This window comes from Tenrec ecaudatus, chromosome 17 (assembly GCF_050624435.1).
Source record: "Tenrec ecaudatus isolate mTenEca1 chromosome 17, mTenEca1.hap1, whole genome shotgun sequence".
NCBI lineage: Eukaryota > Metazoa > Chordata > Mammalia > Afrosoricida > Tenrecidae > Tenrec > Tenrec ecaudatus.
The window spans coordinates 53,512,176-53,536,574 of record NC_134546.1 but is presented as its reverse complement, the minus strand read 5'-3'; the positions used below and the strand labels follow the sequence as shown (position 1 = coordinate 53,536,574).

The window sequence follows — 24,399 nt, the reverse complement described above, 5'->3', positions numbered from 1 at the left end:
CATAAAGACTGGGGCTGACATGAAGCCTGTTAAGGGAATGCCTAGAATCGGAACTTTGACTCTGGAATGTTGGTTTTTCTTTGGTAGGGTCAGACCAGTGGTCTCTCAGCCTTTCACCCCACCCCGCCCATGAACCGCTAGTGTCAGAGTTGCGACCATCAATGACATTTCAGTGAGAAGGCGGGATTACCCACAGTTTACCTGGCCCATTACACGTGTGTCACTCACCTGTATGAGCTGATAAGAGTGTTCAAATTAGATATTCGGCCTACTTTACATTGGGCTGCTGGAGAAGCCCTGACTGAGCCGCCACGCACAGTGTCAGACGCGATCTTACTGCTGGTCTGCTTTCCGGGAGAAGTACAGGGTGTCACAGAAACAGCATTAGACAAGCAGGCTTGCAAACCTTGGGCTTAAAATATATATATATTTCTTGACTCTTCAGCCTACTCTGAAGGATCACTGTGAGGACCAAAGACCAGTTGAATAAGATGCGGAGTATAGAGGTCCTGGGTGGGGGTGGGGTGTGGCTGGGAGTGTAGCATGTAGTTGGCATCCTACTAGGAATGAATGGAAAGGTTGGCTGTTGATGCCCATCCAGGGGTAACGCAGAAGAAAGGCCTGGCACCTGCTTCTCTGAAGGTCACGGCCAGAAAAATGTCTTGGAACTCCATTGCACTCTGTGACACAAAAGGCCACCTTGGGTCAGAATCAACTCCACAGCAGTGGGGGTGGGGGAGGGGAAGTCCACGAAGTCTGTCTGTCTGTTTCTCTCTCTCTCTCATTTAACTGCTAAGCACTGGCTGGCACAGCGGGGCTGTGGGAACGGTCACTACAGTGACTCAGCACCGAGTGTCCAAGATCCCTTCTGGAGACTTTGCTGCTGTCACCTGGTTGTTCATAGCCAGTGGTCCCCATCTCATACCATCCCCCTGCCCTTGCCAGCCCTCAGCCTGGCCGTGAAAGCTGCGGGTTTCACAGCACGCCCTGTGCTTTGTCTTTCAGATCTGTAAGAGCAAAGCCAAGGAGTCCCAGCAGTACTATCACAGCCTGGCCGTCCGGCAGAGCCTGGCCATCCATTTCAACATCCAGCAGGACTGTGGTCACTTCCTGGCCGAAGTGCCCAACCGCCTGCTTCCCTGGGAGGACACGGATGCCCCCGAGAAGGAGGAGGAGAAAGTGAACGAGGCAGAAGAGGAGGGGACGGGAGAGGCCGTGGGGAGAAGCCCAGCAGAGCACTGCTGTGGCAAGGAGCCCGCCCCGCGGGAGAGCCAGGGCGTCGGGGCCAGGAAGCAGAGGAGCCACGTGGTGGTCATCACCAGAGAGGTGCCCTGCCTCACCGTGGCCGATTTTGTGCGAGACTCGCTGGCCCAGCACGGGAGAAGCCCCGATGTGTATGAGAGGCACGTGTGCCTGCTGCTTCTGCAGCTGTGTTCTGGGCTCGAGCACCTCAAACCCTACCATGTCACGCACTGCGACCTCCGCCTGGAGAACCTGCTGCTTGTCCACTACCAGCCCGGGGGGCCTGCCCCATGCCTGGGAACCGCGGAGCCCAGCCCCGCCCCCACTGGGCCCACCCGGCTCATTGTGAGCAACTTCTCTCAGGCCAGGCAGAAGAGCCACCTGGTGGACCCCGAGATCCTCCGGGACCAGTCCCGGCTGGCCCCCGAGATCGTCACCGCCACGCAGTACAGGAAATGTGACGAGTTCCAGACGGGCATCCTCATCTACGAGATGCTGCACCTGCCCAACCCCTTCGACGAGCACCCGGAGCTGAAGGAGAGGGAGTACACGTGCGCGGACCTGCCTCGCATCCCGCTGCGCTCCCCCTACTCGCGAGGCCTGCAGCAGCTGGCCAGCTGCCTCCTGAACCCCAACCCTTCCGAGCGGATCCTCATTTCAGACGCCAAAGGCATCCTGCAGTGTCTGCTCTGGGGCCCCCGGGAAGACCTCTTCCAGACGTTCGCCGCTTCCCCGGGCCGGGCGCAGAGGCAGGCCCTCCTGCAGAACTGGCTGGACATCAAGCGCACGCTGCTGCTGATCAAGTTTGCCGAGAAGGCCCTGGACCGGGAGGGCGGGGTCAGCCTCGAGGACTGGCTGTGTGCTCAGTACCTGGCCTTCGCCACCGGAGACTCCCTCAGCAGCATTGTGAACATCCTCCAACACCGTTAACGCATCCATCCGGGATGCTGCCCCCAACCCTCCCCCACCCCACCCCCTGCTTCCCCATCGGAGTCACCCTCCAGCTTCCCAACCCCGAGAGAAGGAGAGAGATGAGCCAGCTGTCCCCGCTCAGGACCAGGCGTTCCTCAGGAGGAAGGACACTGAGTCTCTCCCCAGTTTACAGAAACGCCCCGTACAAGCACCCCACCTGACGAGCCCCACCCATGGGAGGCCTCCCAAGAGAGACTGCTTCTTCAGGGTGAACTCCATGAGCAGTGTCCAGTTCCTCCATGTTTCTGTCACCGTCTAACACCTCTGTTCTCACTAGCAATAGCCAGTGTCGCCCACCTGGCAGCAGCAGGCTCTCCCTTCCTGAGGCAGTCGGGCCCAGTGGCTGTGAGCAGGCCGGCATGCCATTCTTAGCCTCAGCCCAGCTTCGGGGACCAGGGCCCCTGCTCTTTGTTCCAGCTGAGAGAGTAGAAGGCAGGAGGACAGCCCCCACCCCGGGCTCTTGGCTCCTTTGCATTTCTCCAGCCCCCGAGAGTGTGCCCTGCATGGAGGGTGGGCCCCACCATCTCCCCTCTTCCCCTGCCCCCCAGCCTGGCTGTCCCTGTCTCTGCTCTGTTCCCAGCTGGGGTTCATCAGCCCCTTCTGGCCCTGCCAGAACTGACCCCAGGTGGGGTCCCCAATGCCTGCAGGTGGGGAGTTCAGTTCAGAGCTCCATGCGGCCGTAGGACCCAAGGCGCGCAGTCCCCTGCACGGGCAGTTCCGCAGGGGTCAGAATTCAGAGTGCTGCCCTTTGATTCCTGTCAGAGCTATCACGATGTAGCCAGGGCTGTCCAGCCCCCTCTCCCCGCAGCAATAATGGGCTTGCTTCCTCTATCAGCATCTGGTCTCCCCAATGCGTTAGACAGCAGCCCCGAATGACACGGCTGTCGGTGCAGCTCTCAGACCCTGTGAAGGGCCTCACAGCTGGCTGCTCGTGGCCTGAAGGCCTAGGGTGCAGGGGCGGCACTCGGTGAGACTGGGGGCTACCTTCTTAGCACGCTGGCCTCCTCTCTAGAGACCACCGCCCCTGGAGCTCCCTGGGAAATGGCTCTGGTGGCCAGCTCGGGGGGTGAGGGGTGGGGGGCCTGAGAACTGCCCCCCTCTGGTGGGGCCCGCACTCCTCCCCTACGGATCTATGTGCAATTTTTGTATGTACTCTCTTAGCTGTATATTACAGTGTTTATGTTGCAACTTTACCTGAAGCGAGACCCACAGAGCCCCCCACCGCCCCCGCCCCCAGCACGTTTGCGCTGAGAGACGCGCGCTCCTCACAGACAGCTGTGTGTGTGAGGGTGTGCTCGCGTGCTTGATTGATCCCAAACTGTGAGTACCCGTTTACTGCAACTCAAGAGTCTCCCAACCAGCACAGTGCGCGTGCGCACGAGCGGAGGGGAGGTCATGGGGTGGGAGGGGTGCCGGGTTACAGTTGGTGGATGGGCCTGCAGAACCGAGAGGGAGTCGTGACCCTCGCCCACCGGCACGGAGTTTCTGGAAGCCAGGGCCCAGTGTGTGCACATTACTGTCCATGCACGAGAGGCCTTGGGCATTTCTGGCTCTGAACGTTTTAGCAGCCTTTCCTGTGACTTGCCTATATCGAAGAAAATCAAGAAAGGAGAAGAATGTATTTTATTGTGCCCTTATTTTAGATTTTAAAGAGAGAACTGTTTGAAAGGGGCACGCACGTGAGGTGGTCCTTCCTCCTGGCCTGCAGCACAGCAGAGAGGTGGGTGGCCCCCAAGCGCGGGGTCTCTGCTCCCAGGAATGGCCACGGAGCAGGCGTGCCACTGCCGGCAGCCTGTCCACGTTCCCTCGGGGGCCTGGGCCCTATGGCCTGGCTGGCTGGTGTTTGAGTTGCCTCCACATGGCCCCTGTGCACGCACCTCCCTGCCCGGTGATAACACTGAACTCACTGAGAGCCCACAGACCACTGAGCGCATCGACCAGGACATCCCCTCAGCCCCCGACATAGCTTATCAGCGTCACTCTCGTGGTGCCTTGCCCCGTGTCAGTTTGAATGGTGACTGTCTCTCGTGAGGGCACATGTTTAATGCAGAGTGGCCCTGTTTGTTCTCTAGGTAGGCCTATCTGAATTGGTTCTCTCTCTCCCCTTGCCTTTGTTTTAACCGTAGTATATTAGGCCTGGACGCTCCACTACCATCATCTGACAGCACTGGAGAGACCTCGGGTCTCAGACATGCTGATGACTGTTTTTATATTGACACGCTTTAAGGGGACGAGATGGATGTCAGCTAGCCACAGAAGGGCCTGGGCCTCCCTATTGCTCTCTGTGGGATGGCCGAGGCCAGGGAGGGCGGTGGGAGGTGGCAGAGGGGGGTGCAGGTTAGAGCAGAATGCAGGAAAAGAGTGTAGTACTTCGAGGCAGGAAGTGCTGCCCCATGATGATCCGCAGATGCTTTTTGGAAAACAATGACATTCAGCTACTCTAAGTTTATTACAGTGTTAATTTCAGTGTTAATTGCCATAGGAACATTGAATTCATTTCATCAGCGGAAAGAAGTCTCTCTCTCTCTCTCACACACACACACACACACACACACACACAAGTTTGGACTGTGGCTAGTACAGCACTTTAAGTTTCCTCACGGAGCATCAAGCAGATGTCTTCAATCTCCACGGGCCCTTTTTGTTAATCCCCCCCTTTCTCCTGCACTCTCCCAAGTCTTCCGTTTAGCTTGAGCATTGGAACAATCGAGCCGCCGTGGGAGCCTTTCCTTACACCACGTCAAGCACGAACCACCGCTCTGCCCTCTTTGGGTGCTGGAGAAAGAAGACTGGCTCGAGCAGCCAGGATCAAGACTGAATGTATCGCCGAGTGCCTTGTTCCAGCGAAAGCCTAGCCTTGGAAGGAAGAGCCTGTGATGGTCCACCACTCGGAGGACCAGAACTAGAGAAGCCCCCCACACCCACCTGCGGGGAGCCATCCTTTGCACCCACACCGACGAGATGCCCCAGAGCTAATTCTGGAAGAGTAGCGGCTGAAAAGGGAAAAGAGCTTTTGAAACCTCTGGAGCCAAGAAGTGGGAATGAGCTGCACCCCGGTAGGCTGAGTTCCGGTTAGAAGACCGGAATGGGGAGTGGGTTTCAAGCATTTCCATGAGAGGAAGGAGGAACTGGGTGAAGTGGGGGGGGGGGGACGTGCCACGCACCTAACTGATGTTTGAGATGGTGGAGATGAAGCACATTGACTAGGATGGCTTAGTCTGAGCCGCCACTGTCGGAGTAAGTGGGAACCAGTTTGCTTCCAAACTCAGAATAACTCTGTGCCCATGGAAAACACTCTGCCGGGAGGTCTGAGCGCCGCGGAAACGTTAATAACTAATTCCTGCATTTCTGGGGGTAGAACTAGCCCAAATCATCCTGCAACGTTTCTACTACTGTCAAATGTCCACAAAATCCTGCTGGGCTCACTGGATGGCACCTTGAGCTCCGCTCCCCGCAGGGGAGCTGAGTCCTGTGGTGCTGGAAAAGTGGGGTGGCGGTGGTGACCTGGAGGTGGAATATTCCCCCCCACCCTCAGGAACAAGCTGAAGAAATGCAGGCTAATCTGGGACATTTGCAGGGGTGTTTGGGACTGCACGGTCTCCCAATTGAGCCCGGCCGTGTGAAGCAAGCATGAAGGTACGTGAAGAGGGGACAGGAGGACTCGGGCTCCCTGGGATGCGCCGACATGGTTTTCATCCCCCTCGCTGGTCGGTCAAGATCAGGAGGTGTGGTCCAGCCTCATGAGTGGAGCAGGATGGTGCCTCGAAACCAGGCGGTTAGTTTTACCTCACCGGACGGAGCTGATCGTCTCAAACCCAAGTGCTGCGCCGGAAGCCAGAGCCCATGGACCAAAAGTGATGCCGTGAGGGAAGCCGAAGATGGAGATTAAACCAAAGAAACCGAGCCTACCGTCCTGACGCTTCTTCGAGGGAGAGATCGAGTTACAACAGATGCTGAGGAAGGGGAATTGCACATACGTTCCACTGTCCGCGGAGGCACTTGCTAAGTCCTCCATCCATCGGCGGGAAGCGGGGGAAGCACCAATTTGTTAAAAATACAAAGACTGTGCCTTTGTGGGGAGGGGAGATGAAGAAGAGGACAAAAGCCCTGGGCAGACCACAGAGCCCCGCAGCCTGATGGAGAAGGAGCGATCCTGTCTCTGCCCGACGTGCCTGTGGCTGGCTGCTGCCCACACTCCAGCTGAGGGGCATCTGAGGGCATCGATAGCTGAAGAACTTGCTGGTTTCTCAAAGAGGTGGTCATTTCAATGGGTTTGTCTCAAGACCTCTTGGGGGGATTTCTTAGCAAACTGTAGTCCTTTTTATAAACCTCCTACAGAGGTGCTTACCACTCATCATCATCCTGGAATATCTCGACGTGCCCAGAAGGTGCAAGGTGCTATCCAGCTGTGAAACCCCTCTCCCTGCAGCTGTTTGAAATTAGAGTCGACCCTGGCATCGGCCACCGCGGGGCGCTTTCCCCGCTGCAGGGTCAGGCAGCGGGCTGCCCCAGGGCGCACCCCACAGTGTGTGTGTGTCACCACCGATGACATCCTCCGCGTCTGTCCCAGCTTCTCTCCACCCCCATGTGTAGTTTCAGGAACGTTTCAGGGAATCGAGGCCGGAGATTTTTTAACCTAGCAGAAGCATAGAGTCATATATTTTGCTATGAATTCTTATTGTATTACAGAAAAATCGACTTTGCCCTTGCAGTGTGTGGAAAGGTGTGTGTGCGTGTGCATGTGCGTGCACTCGGGTCCCTTGACTGTTGAGCCAGCCCCATGGCTTCAGGGTCGTATGTGTGAAAGGTCAGAACCACACGGCTTCAGGAAATTCACTCTAAATGCTCCTGGGCCATCCCTCCCCTTGCCAGTCTCAGAGGGTGTTGTGTGTGAACACACTGGATCCGGGTTTTCTGTCGCGGTCATTTGGGCGTGAGAAGCGTGCTGTCACCGTCCCTCTCTGCGCGCGCTCGTTCCGGGCACTCACCCAGGACTGCGCACTCCCTGTTGGAACCGTCTGCTCCTCTCGCCCTGTCCTGGAGCTGCGAACCTCCTTGCGCACCTTAAGCACCGCGGACACGGATGAATTAGAGGGTCCCCTCCACCATCAGGTGGCACCGCCCCTTGGTTTGCTGTGGTACTTTGCTGTGTACTCTGTGCCGTCATGTTACTGTGTAAATAAATTGGTTTTCATAGACACGAGAGGCCAGGTGAGTGCTTGTCCTTTCCGCAGCTCTTCGCCAGACGCGCTGGGCAGGGCTTGGGAGCCTTGTCCACAGGCAAGGGCCGATGGCTGTCAGCCACGATGTCCTTGGCCCTCTTGCCGCCTCATCCCCTGTGGGCTTGTAACAGATTGTCTCTTTATCCCCCTCATCTGAAAAGTAGGCCGGAGGAAAACGATGGCTTTTCTCACCTGCAGAGCCGCAGGTTTGCTGTGTGAGCTCGCCCCCTGGCGGCCGGCCACCGGGCAGGCGTCCTTGGCGTGACCACCCTGCTTTTTTGCTCACTCAGTGGGAATCCCAGATGTGTGCACATCCTGAGCCCTGCAGGGCCAGCTCCTACTCCAGCCTCGGCTGCTACAGGACACGCATGCCTGCTCTGAGGGTACAGGCCGCACCCCAAGACCTCGCCAAGCGGACAAGCTGATGCGGACACAAGTACCAGGGCGGGGCCACCAGGGCTCCTGCAGGCAGACTCAGCAGTGGAAGCAGAAGCTGCCACGTGACTGGAGTCAACTGCCCCAGCCCACCTGGCCAGCCCCCTGGAGTTCACCGACAGGGTTTTTGTGGCTCATTCCCAGCCAGCGCTTGTGTGGCTGAGGAGGCAGACTCCATCTCGGACGGCCCTGACAGCCCTCTGCTGCCTGGGACCTAGGGAGGGCCACCCTCACAGCCAGCCTCCTGAGCTGCCACGCTTAGCTGTGGGTGCTACACACTGGCTTCTGTGAGAAGTGGGCACCTGGGGCTAGAGGTCAGAAGTGGCAGACACTGGACTGGGTCTCTGAACCCTCTGCTGACCCAAGTGACCACCTTGGGGCCTCGACAGCCTCTGGCCAGGAATGATGGAACGAGATCTGTGTTGCCCTCGCCAGGCTTTGGCTGGCCTCAGTAGACATGCCAGAGCTGTGCACATGTTGGGCACAGGGACAGCGCCCGCTCCAGGGCCCATTGCTACATGATGCACATGCCCACTCTCTCAGGTTCTGCTCTGCCAGTGGGGCCACCTTGTCCTGAGTATGCCTGGTGAGAGGCCACCCTGTCTCCCCTCCAGCCCAGTGGAGGCCCCATCCTGAGTAAAACCTGCCCGCCCCTCCCACTCCTGTTGTCCATTTTATGGCCTTTCAGTATCTGAGTGCCTGCTGATGGACCACTTTCAATCCAGGACACATGATCCGTTTCTTTCCTGCCTGGAAGCAGACAGGCCCTGAGAACTCGGAGCACCTGCAGATGAGAGGTGTGTGCCCCGTGCCCCAGGATCTCCTTGCTTGCCCCCCAATTCCCAGAAAGCAGTGCTCCCTTTCCAGGGAGCTATTGGGCGCCCTACAAGTGGAGGGCTTTGCCAGGGAAAGAAATTTGTTAGGGCTTCAGGAGCCAAGCCACTCTTGGCGGGTCACACATTATCATCCAGAGCAGCTCAAGGCAATTACAGCTGGAACTGAAAAACTGGATTCCACACTGAGTTGGGGGTGGGGGTAGGGGAGGGTGGGGGTGGGATTGGTTGCCTAGATCCAGTTCTCAAATTTGCACATGTCTGAAAGGATACAGGCTTCCCAGACACAGCCCTTGATTTCTGGAGATCTCAGATGATGCATGTGATGTATTTATACATCATCTCCCCGCCTCATGACGGTCCACCCCTTTGCCCTCTGGATCCTGGACGGAGCCTGGAAGCAACCAGAGGATGTGGCCGTGCTGGAGGTCATCACAGCTGGAGACTCGGGGTCTGGAGGGCTGCTGGAGCAACTGCACCGAGTGGGGGCGGGGAGAGAAAGTAAGTCACCTGTGCCCTCAGCACCCACCTTAATTTCCCACCTGGATAAGCCACATCCACCCCTGCCCCAGGGGTCTGTTCTAGAAAGATCCTGAGTAAATGTCTTAACTTCTGAACGTTGCCTACTTCAAAGTAGATTGGGGCCCTGCTCACTGGGTCGCTGTCCCTGCTCGCTGGGTGTCTGGGAGGACAGGGTGGTAACGGAGGTGTGAATGCATTGGCCTGAGTTATCTAAGGAGCCCTGCTGATGCCAGTGTGAGACTGCCAACCTCAAGGTCAGTGGCTCAGTCCCACCAGTGTTTCCATAGGAGAAAGATGAGGCAGACAAACTGCTTTGGAAAAGAGTTCCCACCATCTGGGAAACCCACGGGGGCAGTTCTACCCTGTCCTCTAGGGTCGCTGTGAGTCAGCATGGACTCGGTGGTAGTGCGAATGGTTTTGAGTTGGGTGGTCTCTTGGAGCAGTGGGCTCCTGGGCCATTCAGGAGGTGCTGGGGCAAGACAAGGTCTTTTGCCAGGATGCTCTCAGAGGGATCCAGGCCCTGGTGGACTGGCCGCCGGCACTGGCTACAGCCAACTGCCCTGCCAAGTAGGCAAGGGTCCCAGCTGAGCCACTGAAAAAGGCCTCTGAGCCTCCTCAGAGGGCCCGTGGGGCAGGCTCGCCAGGGCGCTGTTGGATGCAGAGCAATTCGAGCACAGGAAAGCTGCTGGGGCAGCTCTTCCCTGCCCGCAGGGCCTCCATGAGCCAGCATCAACTCGGGGACACAGCAGCAGGAGCCCCCGTGGCCAGAGGAGAACGTGGACATGCAACAGAGGTCAGGAGCTTGCTCAGGGCTGCACTGTCACGAGGTGGCAAGCCTGAGACTCAAGCCTGTCTACCTGGGACGTGGGAGCCAGCTCTCATCCGTCACTCAGCAGGACTTCACCCTTCAGCCTGTTTTCTGTGACAGTGAAAGGCCCAAGTCTCATCAGCATTCACTCCATGACAGTGTGACAGACTCCGGGAGCAAAGAAAGCTCCTGGCAGGAGAATAGAGTGAGTGGGAAGAGCAGAGGGGGCTGCCTGTAGGGCTCCCCCTTGCCCGTGGGACCTAACCTGTGCAGTTTCTATGCACCAGCCCAGCCAGTTACCAGGCACCAGCAAGTGCAGGGTGGGGGTGAGGGGGCCTTCCTGTGGGCCTTTCCCTGAAAGAGGCTTCTGAACAGACTTGTCTGTGTTTCATTCCCCGACCCACAAAGCCCTCTACCTTTGAGTAGGAAAGAAACCAGCGACTCCACAGGGGCCAGCCTCCTCCCATCTCCCCCACCAAGAGGCGACCTAGACCGGCTCTGGGACTTGGGCAACTGCATGGCCACCAGCTGCCTCATTCCTTTGCCTCCCTCCCCGGCCCTCTACTCCCTATTCCCCCATTTTCTTTTCTTGGCTAATAGTCTGCCCTCCTACCTTCTCACTCCCACCCATGCCTGGGAGCCACGCAGCAGAGCTGGCCATGCCCCCCTCCAGACGCAAGTACGCGTGGACGCATGCAGGTTTCCACTGATTGGCCAAAGCGGGCTATGTGTGACAGCATGTGCGCCGTCTGCAAACGGATCTTCTCAGCAGGCAGTGCCTCTTCAGAAGTGGCATCTCCCACAAGTAACGGTAATGCTCTGTCACATCCCTGTGTGAATTTATTATTGTTATTTCTACCTCTGCGGGCAACCAGCCCCATATTCCTAAAACCCACCACCATCAAGTGGGCACCAATTCCTCGACCCCTTAGGACAGAGTGGAACTGTCCCGTGCCGTTTCCCAATCTGTAAGTCTTTGAAGAAGCTGACTTCCACGGAGAAAGTGACAGTTCAAACCACCCACCTTGCAGCTAGTGGCCGGACGCTTAACCACTGCAGCACCAGGGCTCAAGAAAGGTGCTCTTTAGGCATAAACTCTGTGGGCCAGTTGCTTAGCTAGCTGGAAGATAACCCAGACGCTGGACACCCGAACAAATGCAACCAGATGAGGCGAACGATTTCATCGGCACAGAGGGGAGGGAGCAAGCAGACTCCCTGAGCGTGTGAGAGGACGCCAAGTCAGCCCCTGACCCCTTGTTGGAAAGAGACTGTCTAAGCCGCAGAGCAATCGAAGGCATCAGAGAGGGAAAGAGCAATTGATTGGACTGCGCAGGGATGATACACCTTGGTCCACGGAACACATCAGAGCCAAATGGGAAAGTAAGCCACCAGCTGGGCAAATCGCATCTCGGCGAGCATAACAGACAGGGTTAAAATGCTTCGTTAGCAAGAGCTTTCATGTTCAAGAGAACATGAGATCCAGCTGAGGGCAGCTCACAGAAGAGGACCAACGGGTAACCCCTCTCCAATACGAGGCCCAGATGGCCTGTGGGAAGAGCGCCACAGTGAGGCTCCCGGTTAGAGAAGCAAACCATGGTCGTGCTAGGATGCTTGGAAGAGAGAAGCCGCTCAGAAACCATCCAGAAATGACCAGCCTCACGGCCCCTCGCGAGTTCGCTTGCACCGCTTGTTCGTTTTGAATTAGGATCGTGTTGGTGGAATCCGTGTTCTGTCAATTAAATGAACACAGCTCCTTTTAAAGCTCATAATTTCTCCATCCTGTGACAGGGTCCCGGGCTCTGCCATTGGAATGGGTGGGACCGACCTTGATTGGCCCTGTCCCTTTGCCGGGGCCAAAGCTGAGCAGCAGGCATTGGGACTGGAGTGCTGGACAGGGACTGTCCCTAGGGATGGGGTGGGGGGAGGGGACTTCAGCTCCTCAGGGTTAGAGCAAAAGAATGAGGTTTTTCCAAAGGACACAGTCCAAGGCTCCACTCAAGCCCAGTGAACCAGGAACTCCCCTCATCTCGGGGTCCCTGCGCTTCTGAGCTTCCAAGACCTCTCTGCTCAGTCTGCCTGCCAGCGTTTCGGTCTAGAATCACAGCTAGCTAACTAGGTGCCCGTGGGTGCTCTCAAAGCCTTGGGGTATCCACCACCACCACCAGCCCACAAAAAGTAGAGCCTTCCCACTTCACATGGCAAGGATTAAAGGACACAGCCCTTCCAATGTGGTTAGCCCCCGCCTGGCACTTGTAAGTGTTCACGTATTCGTGTGTTGCCTTTGCCGGTAAGTGCTTGGAAGACAAAGCAAGGGCAATGCTGTCAGGCCTAGCTCGCAACCGTGGAGTCTCTAATAACAAAAGCACCAGCAGTAAAGGACACAATAAATCAGCGAGATCTCGTAAAATTAAAGTCTGTTCACCAAAAACTTAGGCTGAAAACAGCATCGATAAGCCTCTGAAGGCCCTCATGACCTGGACGGGCCTGGAGACGGCATGCCGACCGAAGCTTCCCAATCACAAAAGGACAGATAGGACAGGAGACACAAGTGGAAATCTTAGAAAACCAAGTGACAGTCATACCAAAAGGAACAGACTTTGGAGACTGCCGTGGGCGGAGGGCACAGGAGGGAAGAGACAACTAGACGGGATGGGCGTTAACTTCGGTGTGATGGGTGATGGTAACCCAAGAGAGAGAAGAGAAATCAAGGAGTGGGTGAAGGGTGAACTCTTGGGGGGTGTTGATTAGTAATTTAAACTGTTGAGTACCGAGTTGATGATCCACACTGTGACCCCTCGATCAATTTACAATAACAATAAATAAAATATTTTAAAAGACCTTAGCAGAAAAAGTGGGAAGACAAGCTATGGGCAAGGAAACTATCTTCAGAAACCATATCTCTATTTGTATATCTTAGATAACAACAGAAAGACAAGTGACCCAATCATAAAACAGGCAAAGGTGGAGTAGGCATTGAGCAGACATTTCGCCAAAAAAGAAAGGATGTTCAAGGGGAAAGATGCTCAATGTCCTGCACCATCAGAAAGCTGCACGTCAAGCCACAACAAGCTACCATTTCACACCACTAGGCTGGGCAAGGTGAAAGGGGGTGGGGCACCGAGAATAAGTGGTGAGGATGTGGGGAAATCAGAACCCTTATCCATCGCTGGGCGGGTGTGTGTGTGTGTGTGTGTGTGTGTGTGTGTGTGTGTGTATGTGTGTGTGTGTGTGTGTGTGATCCTAAATGGAAAACAGTGTGTTTGATACTCTGAATGGAAAACAGTATGTGTGTGTGTGTGTGTGTGTGTGTGTGTGTGATCCTAAATGGAAAACAGTGCAGCAGATCCTTAGCAGCAATTCCGCTCTTTCCCCAAAGAAAGGGAAGCAGAGACTTGTACCCCAGTGTGCACACAGAACAGCCAAGACACCCCAAATGCCCACAGCCATATGACTGGATAAGCACAGTGTGGTACACAATGGGCTCGTACTCGGCCCGCAGGAGACAGAGTCTTGATAGATGTGCAGTGTGGATGGGGCTGAAGACGATGCTGCGGGGAATAATTCATAAGAAGACAAGCATGGTATGACCTCACCAGGAAAGGCACGTGTATGGAGACCAGAGGTGGTGCTTAGTGGTTGCCAGGAGCAAAAGGGAGTGGGAAAGGTCGGGTGGGGGTGGGGTGGGGTGGGGGATGTTAACGGTGATGTGAATGTGCTGGCTAAGGGCTGGTAGCCTCTTTTTGTAATGGTGTCAGTGAGCTTTATACCTGCTCTAAGATGACTGGGAAATGCCATGTGATCGATAAATTACATTGACAGCAGTGAAAAAGAAAAGTAGCTGCCAAGACTGCTTAGGTCCAAGCAAACACTTGATGGGATTTGATTCCTTGGTTTGGAGGTTCGGGGTCATGGTGTCTTGGGACTTCCCAGTTAATTGGCCCAATAATGGCTTTAGTGCTTCTGTTCGAGCACCTAGCTTGTTGCACAGAGCCCGAGCTCCTCAAACCTTGTAAGCAGCCAACTGGCCTGCGTTCACCTGGAGCGCCAGACGAAGGAGAGTCAGGCATGAGAAGAGGATGTGGAATGAGTGGCTAATTGTCTCCACAAACAACTTCCTTTGCCGGGAGACCAGAAGAACTGGATGGTGCCCGGCTACCATGACTGAACATTTTGATCAGAGAGTCTCTAGAAACAAGGGAAAATATAGACTAGAATCTCAAATGTTCATGGATTCTAGACTTTCTAGAGACCTAGACGGTAAAGCTTGCACCCCTGACATTATGAGCCTTAGATGGTCTTTCAACTTTCATCCCAAAAGACCCCCGAAGTCTTCTAAAAATCCCATCGTAGCTTTGCTTGACTGGTAAAGGACTGCCTCGAGCCCTGTGCCCTCTTAAGAACACAGGTGGTCCAGCTGACAGCAGCGACGGAGATGAGGTAGGAAACTTGGGGGCCAGTGACAGAGAGGGACAACTCAGAGGAGCAGGGTGAGATTGATGAACAACTCGACGTATGTCATCTATGTCATCACATTGTCCGAAGGCAACTTAGGAAGTCTTGCAATACAATCATAGAAACTTTTATTATACAGAAATATCAGAACGCGAAGCTTCTGCTTCCTGCCATATCCTCCCTTTAGGTCTACACAGACAGGGAAGTGGTGTTTCCATCCCTCTAACCCTCCCCCCCCCCCAATGCCATGCTCTTTGATGTGCGTCCCATCAGCATGGCAGGTTGGGCCCCCTCAGGGGACTCCGACTGTGGCCCTTTTCTGTGTTCTTTGAGTTTGGGGAATAAAAGCCAGCTTGAGGGGTTCGGATCAGAGCTGTAGGATGGATGGGGTCGGGTTGCCCAGCGAACTTCTCATAGGACTTTCCCCACGAAGTGCTTAAAGAATGGGCAGGTGCATCGCTGCGATGGGGGAAAGCATTCTTGGAGCAACTTTCCTGGGCTTTTTCTCACCAACGCAGTTTTCAATTCTTAGGATTTCTTCCTAATAAGTCTCTGTGCTCGCCCTGTATCCTTAGAGAAAAATCTATCCAGATGACTCCTTTGGAGTTCCAAAAAATCAGTTGCCGTCAATCACCTCCTAAGCTGATCTCTCTGCCTTGAACAGGTCCAGCAGACACCCCCACCCCCACCACCCCACCCCGAAGCTCCTGTGTTGCTTGGATGTTTGTTTGGGGAGGCGCCCTGACCAGACTCAGACCAGTGTGATCCTGGGGGGACCTTCTTGCAGCGTCCACTGAGCTCGGAGACAAGTTTGTTTGGGATTGGCTCGTGCGTGTGTGCTCTGGGACTCCAGTAGCAGTGATCTGGGCATACTCGAAGGTCAGCAGTTCAAAACTACCAACCGCTCCACATCAAGACAGGGCTTTCTACTCCCATAAATCATTACAGTTTGGGAAATTCACAAGGTTGCTGAGTTAGCAGACTAGCTGGCAGTCTGTCCGGTGCACATACATTCAGGAACTGTTGACTCGGTGTATGTTTTGCCATGTGCAAAGAGCCCCCTGCTGGTGCCCTGGTAGGGGCTCAGCTGCTAGCAGAAAGGTTAGCAGTTCGAAACCACCAGCCGCTTGAGGAAGACATGGCAGTCAGCTTTTGCAAAGATTGACAGCCTTAGAAACCAGGTGGGACAGTTCTGCTCTGCCCTGTTGGGTCAGAACCGCCTTGATGCCAGCGGGTTGGGTTTGGGCAGTGGGCTGCTTTGTATATTCTCAGCAACCACAACTTAAAAAGTCAGGTCTCAAGAAACAGCTCGAGATAACAAACCCCCATGGGTATTTGCTCTCTTGATAAGAAAGCAGCTATCCAGGGATTTTTACATATGTATGCATGCATACATTTGCTCAACAAATATTCTGACTTCAAATCCCTGTCTCTTGACGGTCAGCAAAATGCCGGAAGCTGCTCGTAGTGGCTGCTCCAGTTCCACATGTCTTCTGAGTTTCGGGAAGCACTTCCTCTGGCCACCTCCCACCTGACCAAGGTGATGCAGCACATCATAGGTGACACTGGGTCCAGCCCCCCAAAATTCAAGCCTGTCCCTTCCATCTGTTAACAGGGTTAGGGAGGGGCATGATGAGCTGACAGGACATGGGGGTGTAGAAAGAGGGGCTGGTGGTACCCTCTGACTCTGGGTGCACTTGCTTACGAGTGGGTCCCTGTGCCAAGAAATAGCCCCTCCCTTCCTCAACCAGGGGCTTGGTCTGGACCCCTGCCCTTCCACAAAGCTTTTTTTTAAAAAAATAGTCTTATTGACATATCCCTCTTAAACTATACAACTCAACGGTCTGAATATTTACCAAAAACAGACTTGTCCAGTCATCACCACAATTAACTTGAGAACACTGTCTTCCTTTCGGTAGTCATCCTCATCGGCCTCCCATTTCCCCAGCCCCCCAAGCTCCGCTCCACAAATCTTGCCGCCCATCCTGAAGATGCATCTCTGGCCCCCGTCTCGAGAACCTTGGCATAGGCAGTGCTCTGGCCGAATCATTAAGACTACTTCTGTGGAAACATTTTAATTGAATTAGGTTGTTTTCTGATCGTAATAACTTCATTAATTGAGTGGGCTGGCGTCCTTGGGTCTAGCTGACTACTGTCGGCTTAATGAGGAGGACAGTTTGGACTTACTGCTTTTTTGCCACCAGTGTGTGGTTGAAGTTTGTCTTCTGTGCTACTAAAGCAATTGGGGGAGCAGATGCATTTTAATATCTGAGATGTCATTGCTGGCTTCACGCACAGAGCCCGGTGCTCTCCTGACTCAGCTTAGCGAGGGTTCTCTGGTTCTTTGGGGACAAGAAAGCAGTTCTGAGTCCTGGAAAGACCTCAGTCTCCCAAGAGAAGTAGTCACCTGGGGCTCAGAGACGCCGGGCAGCAGTGAAGCTGCTGGTTCCCGTGGGTGGGGCCGCTGCTCAGAACCCCCTAGCCTGAGAGGCTGGTGGTCCAAGGGGTGAACAGAGACCTTCGAAGCTGCTTGTCCACCCGGGCTACAGCAGTCAGCGAAAAGCAAAATGGCTGAGCCTGTGCACTCCTCCATGTAAAGATGTGGAGACTGCAGCCCAGAGAGGGAAGGGGGCCTGCTCAAGACCGCACAGGATGGCTCTGGGGCAGTGCCACCTGCAGCCCAGAGTCCCTCCCACTAATAACACATCCTGTCTAGGCGACACCAGCCAGGCCCTGGGCTAGTTCAGCAGAAATAGGTCCACTGTGGCCCTGGCCCCTCCAGAAGTGTGTGCAATAGTGGGAGTGACCATTGTGGAAGCAGGGTCACTCACATGAGGGATTCACACCCAGAAGAAGGTAGTGTGAGGGAGGGGCCAGTCATGGTCCTGACACGTGGGGAGCATGGGCAAGCTGGGGAACACCCAAGAGGAGGTGCCCCTGCACTGGGTTTTGAAAGGTAACAGGCGCTCACCAAGAGGGCAGTTTGGAAAGAGCGTTCCAAAGGCAGGCTCCCCCAGGGCGTGTTCTGGGAAGCGGGTGAAAGGCAGACAGCCAGGTCGGGGCTCTGGTCCAAGACGGAGGTAGCACCTGGGTCTCTGTGGTGGCTCATTGAGACCCAGAAGAACCTCAGCAGGGGCAGGATGAGCTCTAGATTACACGGTGGGAAAGACCCCTCAGGTGGTGGGGTGGAGGAAACTGCCAGAGCAGTCCCTGCTAGGGCACAGAGACCAGGGAGAAGGGCTGCCCCCCTCCCCGCCGTCAGCTCAGCTCAGAGCTTGGCGATGCTGTGTGGTTCAAATCCACCAGCCCCTCTGTAGGAGCAAGATGAGGCTGGCTGTTCCCATAAAGATTTAGTGGCCATCTAGCAGGGAAGCAACAAAGCCCACATGGAAGAAGCACACCAGCCTGCGTGATCATGAGGTGCCAAAGGGATCAGGTATCAGGCATCAAAGAACAAGCAATCATATCGATGTGAACGAGGGTGGTCAGAGTGGAGAACCAAAGCCCATCTGTAGACAATTGGCCATCCCCTCACGGAAGGGTTGCAAGGAAGAGACGAGCCAGCCAGGTGCAGTACAGCACCGACGAAACACAAAACATTTCTCTAGTTCAGCGGTTCTCAACCTTCCTAAAGCCGCAACCCTTTAATCCAGTTCCTCATGTTGTGGTGACCCCCCCCAACCAAAAATTATTTTCATTTCTACTTCATAACTTTAATTTTGCTACTGTTATGAACCGGGTGACCCCTGTGAAAGGGTCATTTGACCCCCAAAGGGGTCATGACCCACAGGTTGAGAACCGTTGCTCTAGTTCTTTAATGCTTCCTCCTCCCCCGCCCCCCACTCTCATGACCCCAGTTCTACCTTACAAATCTTGCTGGACCGGAGCATGTACACGTGTGCAGAGCAGATCTCTCACCACACGGAATACAGGAATAATAATGGGAGTAGCGATACCATGAGGGCAGGGGGAAGGTGGGAGGAGAAAGGGGGAACTGATCGCAATGATCAATGTATAACCAGGGGGCAAACAACAGAAACATGGGTGAAGGGAGATAGTGGATGGTGCAAGATATGAAAACAATAACTGATCAAGGGTCCATGAGGGTGGGGGAGGGAGGAAAAAATGAGCTGATACCAAGGGCTCAAGTAGGAAGAAAATGTTTTGAAAAGGATGATGGCAACATAAGGACAAATGTGCTTGACACAATGGATGTGTGAATTGTTCTAAGAGTTGTAAGAGCCCCCAATCTTTAGAAAAAAATTTTAATAATTCATTATTAAAAGTATATATATGTATGTATATATATATATATATATTCTCAGAAAGCCTCTACAGGATCTACTTGATAGCAGTGAATTTGGTTGGAGCCAGACCCCAAAACATTCCAGGAAAAGTCAGTAGTTCCTGGCTTGGGAAGCTGCCTGGGAAGTCAGGACCTGCTGCGGAGGAGGCTCTGGGGAGGGAGCAGGTGTAGACGCCTCTCCTTTGGACAAGCTGGCAACTGATTGGCTTGCTCCTCCTGACCCAGCTCTGGGCTGATGGACTTGCAACCTCAGCGGAGGTGTGTGGGTTCTGTCCGCAGGCTGCCACAGGGTTCCACGTGCGTTGAGCCCTCACGACAGCCCTGTGCTTTTCTGATGTCATTGCACCCGCGGGGAAAGAGCTGAAAATACTGTCGGAACAAGTACTATAAGTTCAGGAGAAGAGAAAGGGGTCTTTCAAAGAGGAATATAAGATGTTCAGAGAAGAGACATCACCTGTTTCTAATAATCAAACACGGTGACTGCTGTCTACTTGGCCTACCGCTAAAGCAATGGGACCCTACTCCTGCCGTGAGAAGATGGCGAAGGGGAAGACACACCGCGACGATGCTCAGACCAAAGCGGAGAATTCTGCAAGTGCGGATTGCGATCAAGAAGCAATATGGAAATCTCAGAAACAACTGCTTCGTCGCTTTTATGGTCAGGTCTTATTTAATATTTTTCTCTTTTAAAAAATTTAATATTTTTCATTAATATTTTAAAACTCTTATCTAATATTGGGTACCTATTTCATATAATTCAATTGTATTAACTGTATGAAATAATAAACTACCTTTCAGCTTATCATTTTTTGATATTTAAAACAGTCGTTAGGACAGTGAACCGGATGTTAAATTATTTCAATCCCACCAGTGGTCCCTGCCCATGACTGGGGGGTCCAGGGAGTGCCCTGGCTATAGGACCCCTGCCCGCAGGAAATATGGTTATGTCTGCCCCACCCTGGGTCCTGGCTCTCGCCAGGCCTGTTTAGCCTTCTCCAACTCTACCTCATCTGGCTCTGAGGCCCCTCCTGGCTCTACCCTGCTCCTCCCTGGGCTGCCCGGATGCTGACCTGGCACGTGAGTCACCCTGGCCCTGTCCTCCTCCATGCTGCACCGGGGCAGAACCAGAACTGGGCAAGTTGCCACTACGCACCATGGTGGCCCTGTCTCTGGGAGAAAAAAAGAGGAGAGTAACTTGGAAGCTGGGAGTCTAGAAGCTTTGGGGCACTCCCACAGAACCCAAGGAGGAAGCAAGCCTCGCCCCTTCCCAAGGAGTCCAGGGTGCTGGGCCTGCAAAACTGTATTAACTGTAGAAACCGAAGCATTTTCCTCCTTCCCCACCCCTCCATTTACTAGCGCCAACTGGTTCCCAAATGATGGGTTTCCCCTCACCCCACCCTCCTCCCCTGCCAGGCCAGGCCAGATGTTGGTGCCGGATTAATGGGCACAATTAAAAGCAAACTGTCCTTGCGGTGTCCCGCTGTCCTCCCACACCTGAGAGCCTGCAGGCTGCTCTCTGGGCCCCAGGAATGGGAGATTTGTAATGAAATCAGACAGGCCTCTTAACCGCTGATGGTATCGGGGCCCAGGGGAGAGGCAGACTTATTTCCTAATCTCCCTCAGAGCATCTGTCACCCCGCCACGCGGCAATGTCATTCCTGAGTGAACCAAGGACTTTTCCTGGGGAGGATGACCACCTGCCAGGCTGCCTGTCACCTCCCCGGTCCCTCCTTCAGTTCCTTCCCCTTTTCTGGACCCATCCTGCACAGGTGTTGGCCAGTACACACTCATACACGCTCACCCACACAGACACAGTCTCTCTATCACCCCCACACTCACCCACTCAGGCAGGCTGACACCACCACGCATTCCTAAAGTGCCTGCTTGGTGTGGGTGCAAGCTCACCATCCTGACAGGAGGAAGAGGGAAGCCCCAGCCTCTGGAGCAGTGCCGGCCAGCAGGGCTCTGAGGGGATCAGTCACACCAGTCATTGGGGGGTGGGGAATTCCAGGAGCTAACTAAGAAGCCCAGGACCCACCCCAACAGCTCGGGGGTTCTGTGTCCCAAAGCAGCCAGGGCGCTCCCGAACTCTGCTCAGCACGGAGCCTGACCTGGGTTGGAACGTGACACTGAGTCCATGAGGAATTTTTGCAGGCTGCACAGCATGAGGGGAGAAGACCCCAAAGCAACCAACCGACCGACCGACCAGAGGGAAAGCTTGGGTCAGTGACTTCCACCAAGCCCCATATGTCTTCCCTGCCCCTGTTGACAGTGACGAGTCAGCCCCACGTGGGCACGCCTGCATGGGGATCGCAGAAGGAGAGGGCAGGGGTGGGGGGGGGCAGGTGGCATAACCTGGACACTGCTTCCAGCTTCCAGGGTGGACGGTGACTGGGAATGGAGGCCCAGGAATTCGGGGGGGGGGGGCAACACCCCGCTGTTGCCCACATTCCTCCACAAAGCTCAGCTGAGTTTAGAAGTCTCCGTGTGTTCTAACCCCCTCTAGGCGTTCATAGGCCTCAGTTTGTTAAGGCTCTGCACGTGCTGCCTCCGTGTGTTATTTGCACATTCCTTTGCATTGTGATTTGCCTGTTGTTTCCCCCTCAGCCATTCACACACATCTCAGTCCTGGCATGCATTGCAAGCTCCCCCCTCATCCACCCCCCACCACGAAGGGCATGTCCACCAGCCCTCTTCCCTGCCCTCACCAGTCTACAAACCTGAGCCCCCTCCCGCCTCAGCGGCTCTCTCCAAGTCAAGGGCAGGGTTTCTGAGTGAGGCCCATTTCTTCTGTTTCTGCCCCCATCCCGTCTCCACCATCTGCAGACAGCGCAGACAACGGAACGACTAGAGAAAGGAACTATTTCCATTTCCATCGGATGCACGTGCCACGAGGAACCCTGGTGGCCGAACAGTGAAGCGCTCCATCGAGAACCACGAGGTTGGTGGTTCGAACTCAGCCGGGGGCTCTGTAGGAGCAAGAGCTGGGGCTGGGCTGCCGGCAGGACGACACCCCTGGGGCAGTTCTGCTCTGGCCTGGAGGGGTCCTGGGCGCTGGGAGCATTCCCCAGGCCCTCCGCACCAAGTGCGGCCCAGCCAGGGCGCAATGCGAGCAGAGGACACAGAGGAGCCCTGGGGGCCAGCGCTTAAGTGCTCACTGCTAACCGAGAGGCGGGCGGTTCGAGCCCACCCTTCGCTCGCTCTGCCAGTCTGTTTCTGCCCTCCCACGGCCTGGGAAACCCTCCGTGGCAGTCTCACGGGCTCCCTTGGGAGTGGGTGGGCGTTGTTGGTTTCTGGAGAACACAGGCGGCTACTCTGCACCATCTCCCCGCGCTGCCTCCCACTCCTCCCTCCCTTCCCCTTCGGCCAGCCCCTCCGCAGCCGGGGTTCTTTGGCTGGTGGGGTGGCCCAGAACTGCCCTCCCGAGGCTCCAGTGCCCCTCCAGACCGACCCCTCCATGTCCCCCCCCCGCCCCCCGCCACCCCCAGCACTGGCCGACAGGTCCTGGAATGCCTCCTCGCTGTCCTTTGAGAGGATCCGAATGGGCCAGTGTCACTCTCTGCTCCCGCGGGGACATTCTCTAATCCACTCTGCCCACTGCGGTCCTGCACGAGTGTCTGAAGGCCGCGGTGACAAGGTACCACAGACGAGGAGGTTGACACTGACATGCGTGGCCCCCACTTCTGGATGCTGCCGGGAACGGGGCCCCGGGTGTGGTCGGGCGTGGCGTGTAGTCCTCCCCTGGAGAGGTGGCCTCTCAAGCATGCTCTGCAGCCCTCTCACCCCTGAGAACCCGGGGGTGGCTGGGGAAAGAAGCCGATGGACGTCCACTCGCCCCCAGAGTGGGTTATATTGGCCACACGGGTTCTGACCCCATCCCCCCTGTGGGGACACTGTGCACACAGAGCTCCGCCCCCGCCCAGTTCTGAGAAATCCACTTACAAGCTCTTCCCCAGACCAGCTTGTCACTAAACTTCAATTTTGCTTCTTCTCAGCCTCTGATATGGGGAAAGACCGGGTTTTCTACTCCCTTACGAAGTTACAGGCATTCTCGGTCAGGAGATTATGGGTCAATAATGAGAGAAGCCATACCAGGAGGGGAAGGGGAAGGTGGGGGAGAGAGGAGGAAATTATTGACATATAACCCCCGCCCAGGGGAAAGGACAACAGAAAAGTGGGTAAAGGGAGACAGCAGTCAGTGTTAGACATGACAAAATAATAATTTATAAATTATCAAGGGGAGGGGTGATGAGGAGCTGATACCAAGGGCTCAAATAGAAAGAAAATGTTTTGAAACTGATGGTGGCAACATCAATGCACTTGACACAATGGATGGATGGATTCTGATAAGAGCTGTACGAGCCCCCAGTAAAAGGATTTTTTTTTTTTTTAAAAAAAGAGTTGCGGTCTCCGAACCCCACAGGACCAGTTCTGGCCTGTCCCGCAGGGTCCCTGCGAGTCGGCATTGAATTAATGGCAGTGAGTTTGGTTTTCAGAAGCCTCACGCCAGGAACCCACGAACCCACACGCTCTCGGGTCATTAGTGCCCCACAAGACTTGACACTCTTAACTGGGGCCCCGGGGTGGGGGGCGTGGATTCCCTGGATCCACCATCTTCAGCTCTCTGGGTGGTGCCCACAGCGAAGGGCTTGACTCCTAGTGGAAGACTGGACAGTTTTAGCCTCCCTGGTGATGCTTGGGAAGCCCCACTCCCTGCCCTGATGATGCTTGAAAAGCCCCCCTACCACCCCCACCCCCAGCCAGCTGTTTCTGAAAGACCGCAGCCTCGAGACCCCACGGAGCAGTTCTAGTCTGACCTCCACGGGGCTGTCGGGAGTTGGAATCAACTGACGTCAACTAACAAAAGCCACCATCCTTGGGGCCACCCCTGAGTGGCACAGTGGCACTGCTGCTGCCTGGCATCCTGGGGAAGACCCATGGGCTCAGATAAACATGTCTGGGCCATCCCTGTCCCAGCAGACACAGTCCCGAATGGCCACAGCTTCCCCTCAGCAGCCTCCGGCTCGCCCTGCCTCGGCACGGCCTTCTGGGCACGATTCCCATGTTCGCGCCACGCGTCAGCTTAGGCCAGCCTGGCAAAAAGAGTCTCTTTGCATTTTGATTTCTTTTCTGTAGAGTTTAAATAAGATTATCCGTGTCTGGAAAGCTTGCCAAGACTTGCTCTTAAATCATCTAGGTCTTTGTGGGTTTTGCTGGGTAGATCCGGAACCAGCTTTTCCATTGCTCCTGCAGTGCTCCGACCGTTCAGGGCTCCTACCGCTTACCGAGCCCATTCTGGTCATGTGTGGACTCCTATTTACACGTTCCTAGACACTCTCCCATCTTACCTAAATTTCCAGCTCTTTTGCCATCGTGCTATGCGTTTGGTTTTTGCTCTAGAAGCTTCCAAATCTCCCCCTCTCACCATAGTGTTAGACCCTTTGACACTTCATTCTGATTATGTATCTAATGACCCTTGGTCATTTCTCCTTTTTGCTGTTGGTCACACTCAATAGAATCGGATCAGATCTTAATTGGTTCAGTTCTCCACTTTCATTGATCTCTCTAAGTTCAATGCATGGTGACCTAACAGATAGCAGAGAAATG

General features: G+C 55.0%; 1 protein-coding gene across 12 annotated transcripts in view; it reads left to right on the top strand.

Moving 5' to 3' along the window:
- Positions 1-7,417, top strand: part of PEAK1 (pseudopodium enriched atypical kinase 1) — a 293,334-nt gene extending 285,917 nt beyond the window's left edge. For all 12 annotated transcript variants that reach the window (XM_075535961.1, XM_075535949.1, XM_075535952.1 and 9 more), the window contains one exon: positions 1,006-7,417. In XM_075535961.1, the coding sequence (XP_075392076.1) occupies positions 1,006-2,172 (1,167 nt within the window). In that variant the 3' untranslated portion in view covers positions 2,173-7,417. The remainder of the gene's footprint in view (positions 1-1,005) is intronic.
- Positions 7,418-24,399: the final 16,982 nt, after the last annotated feature.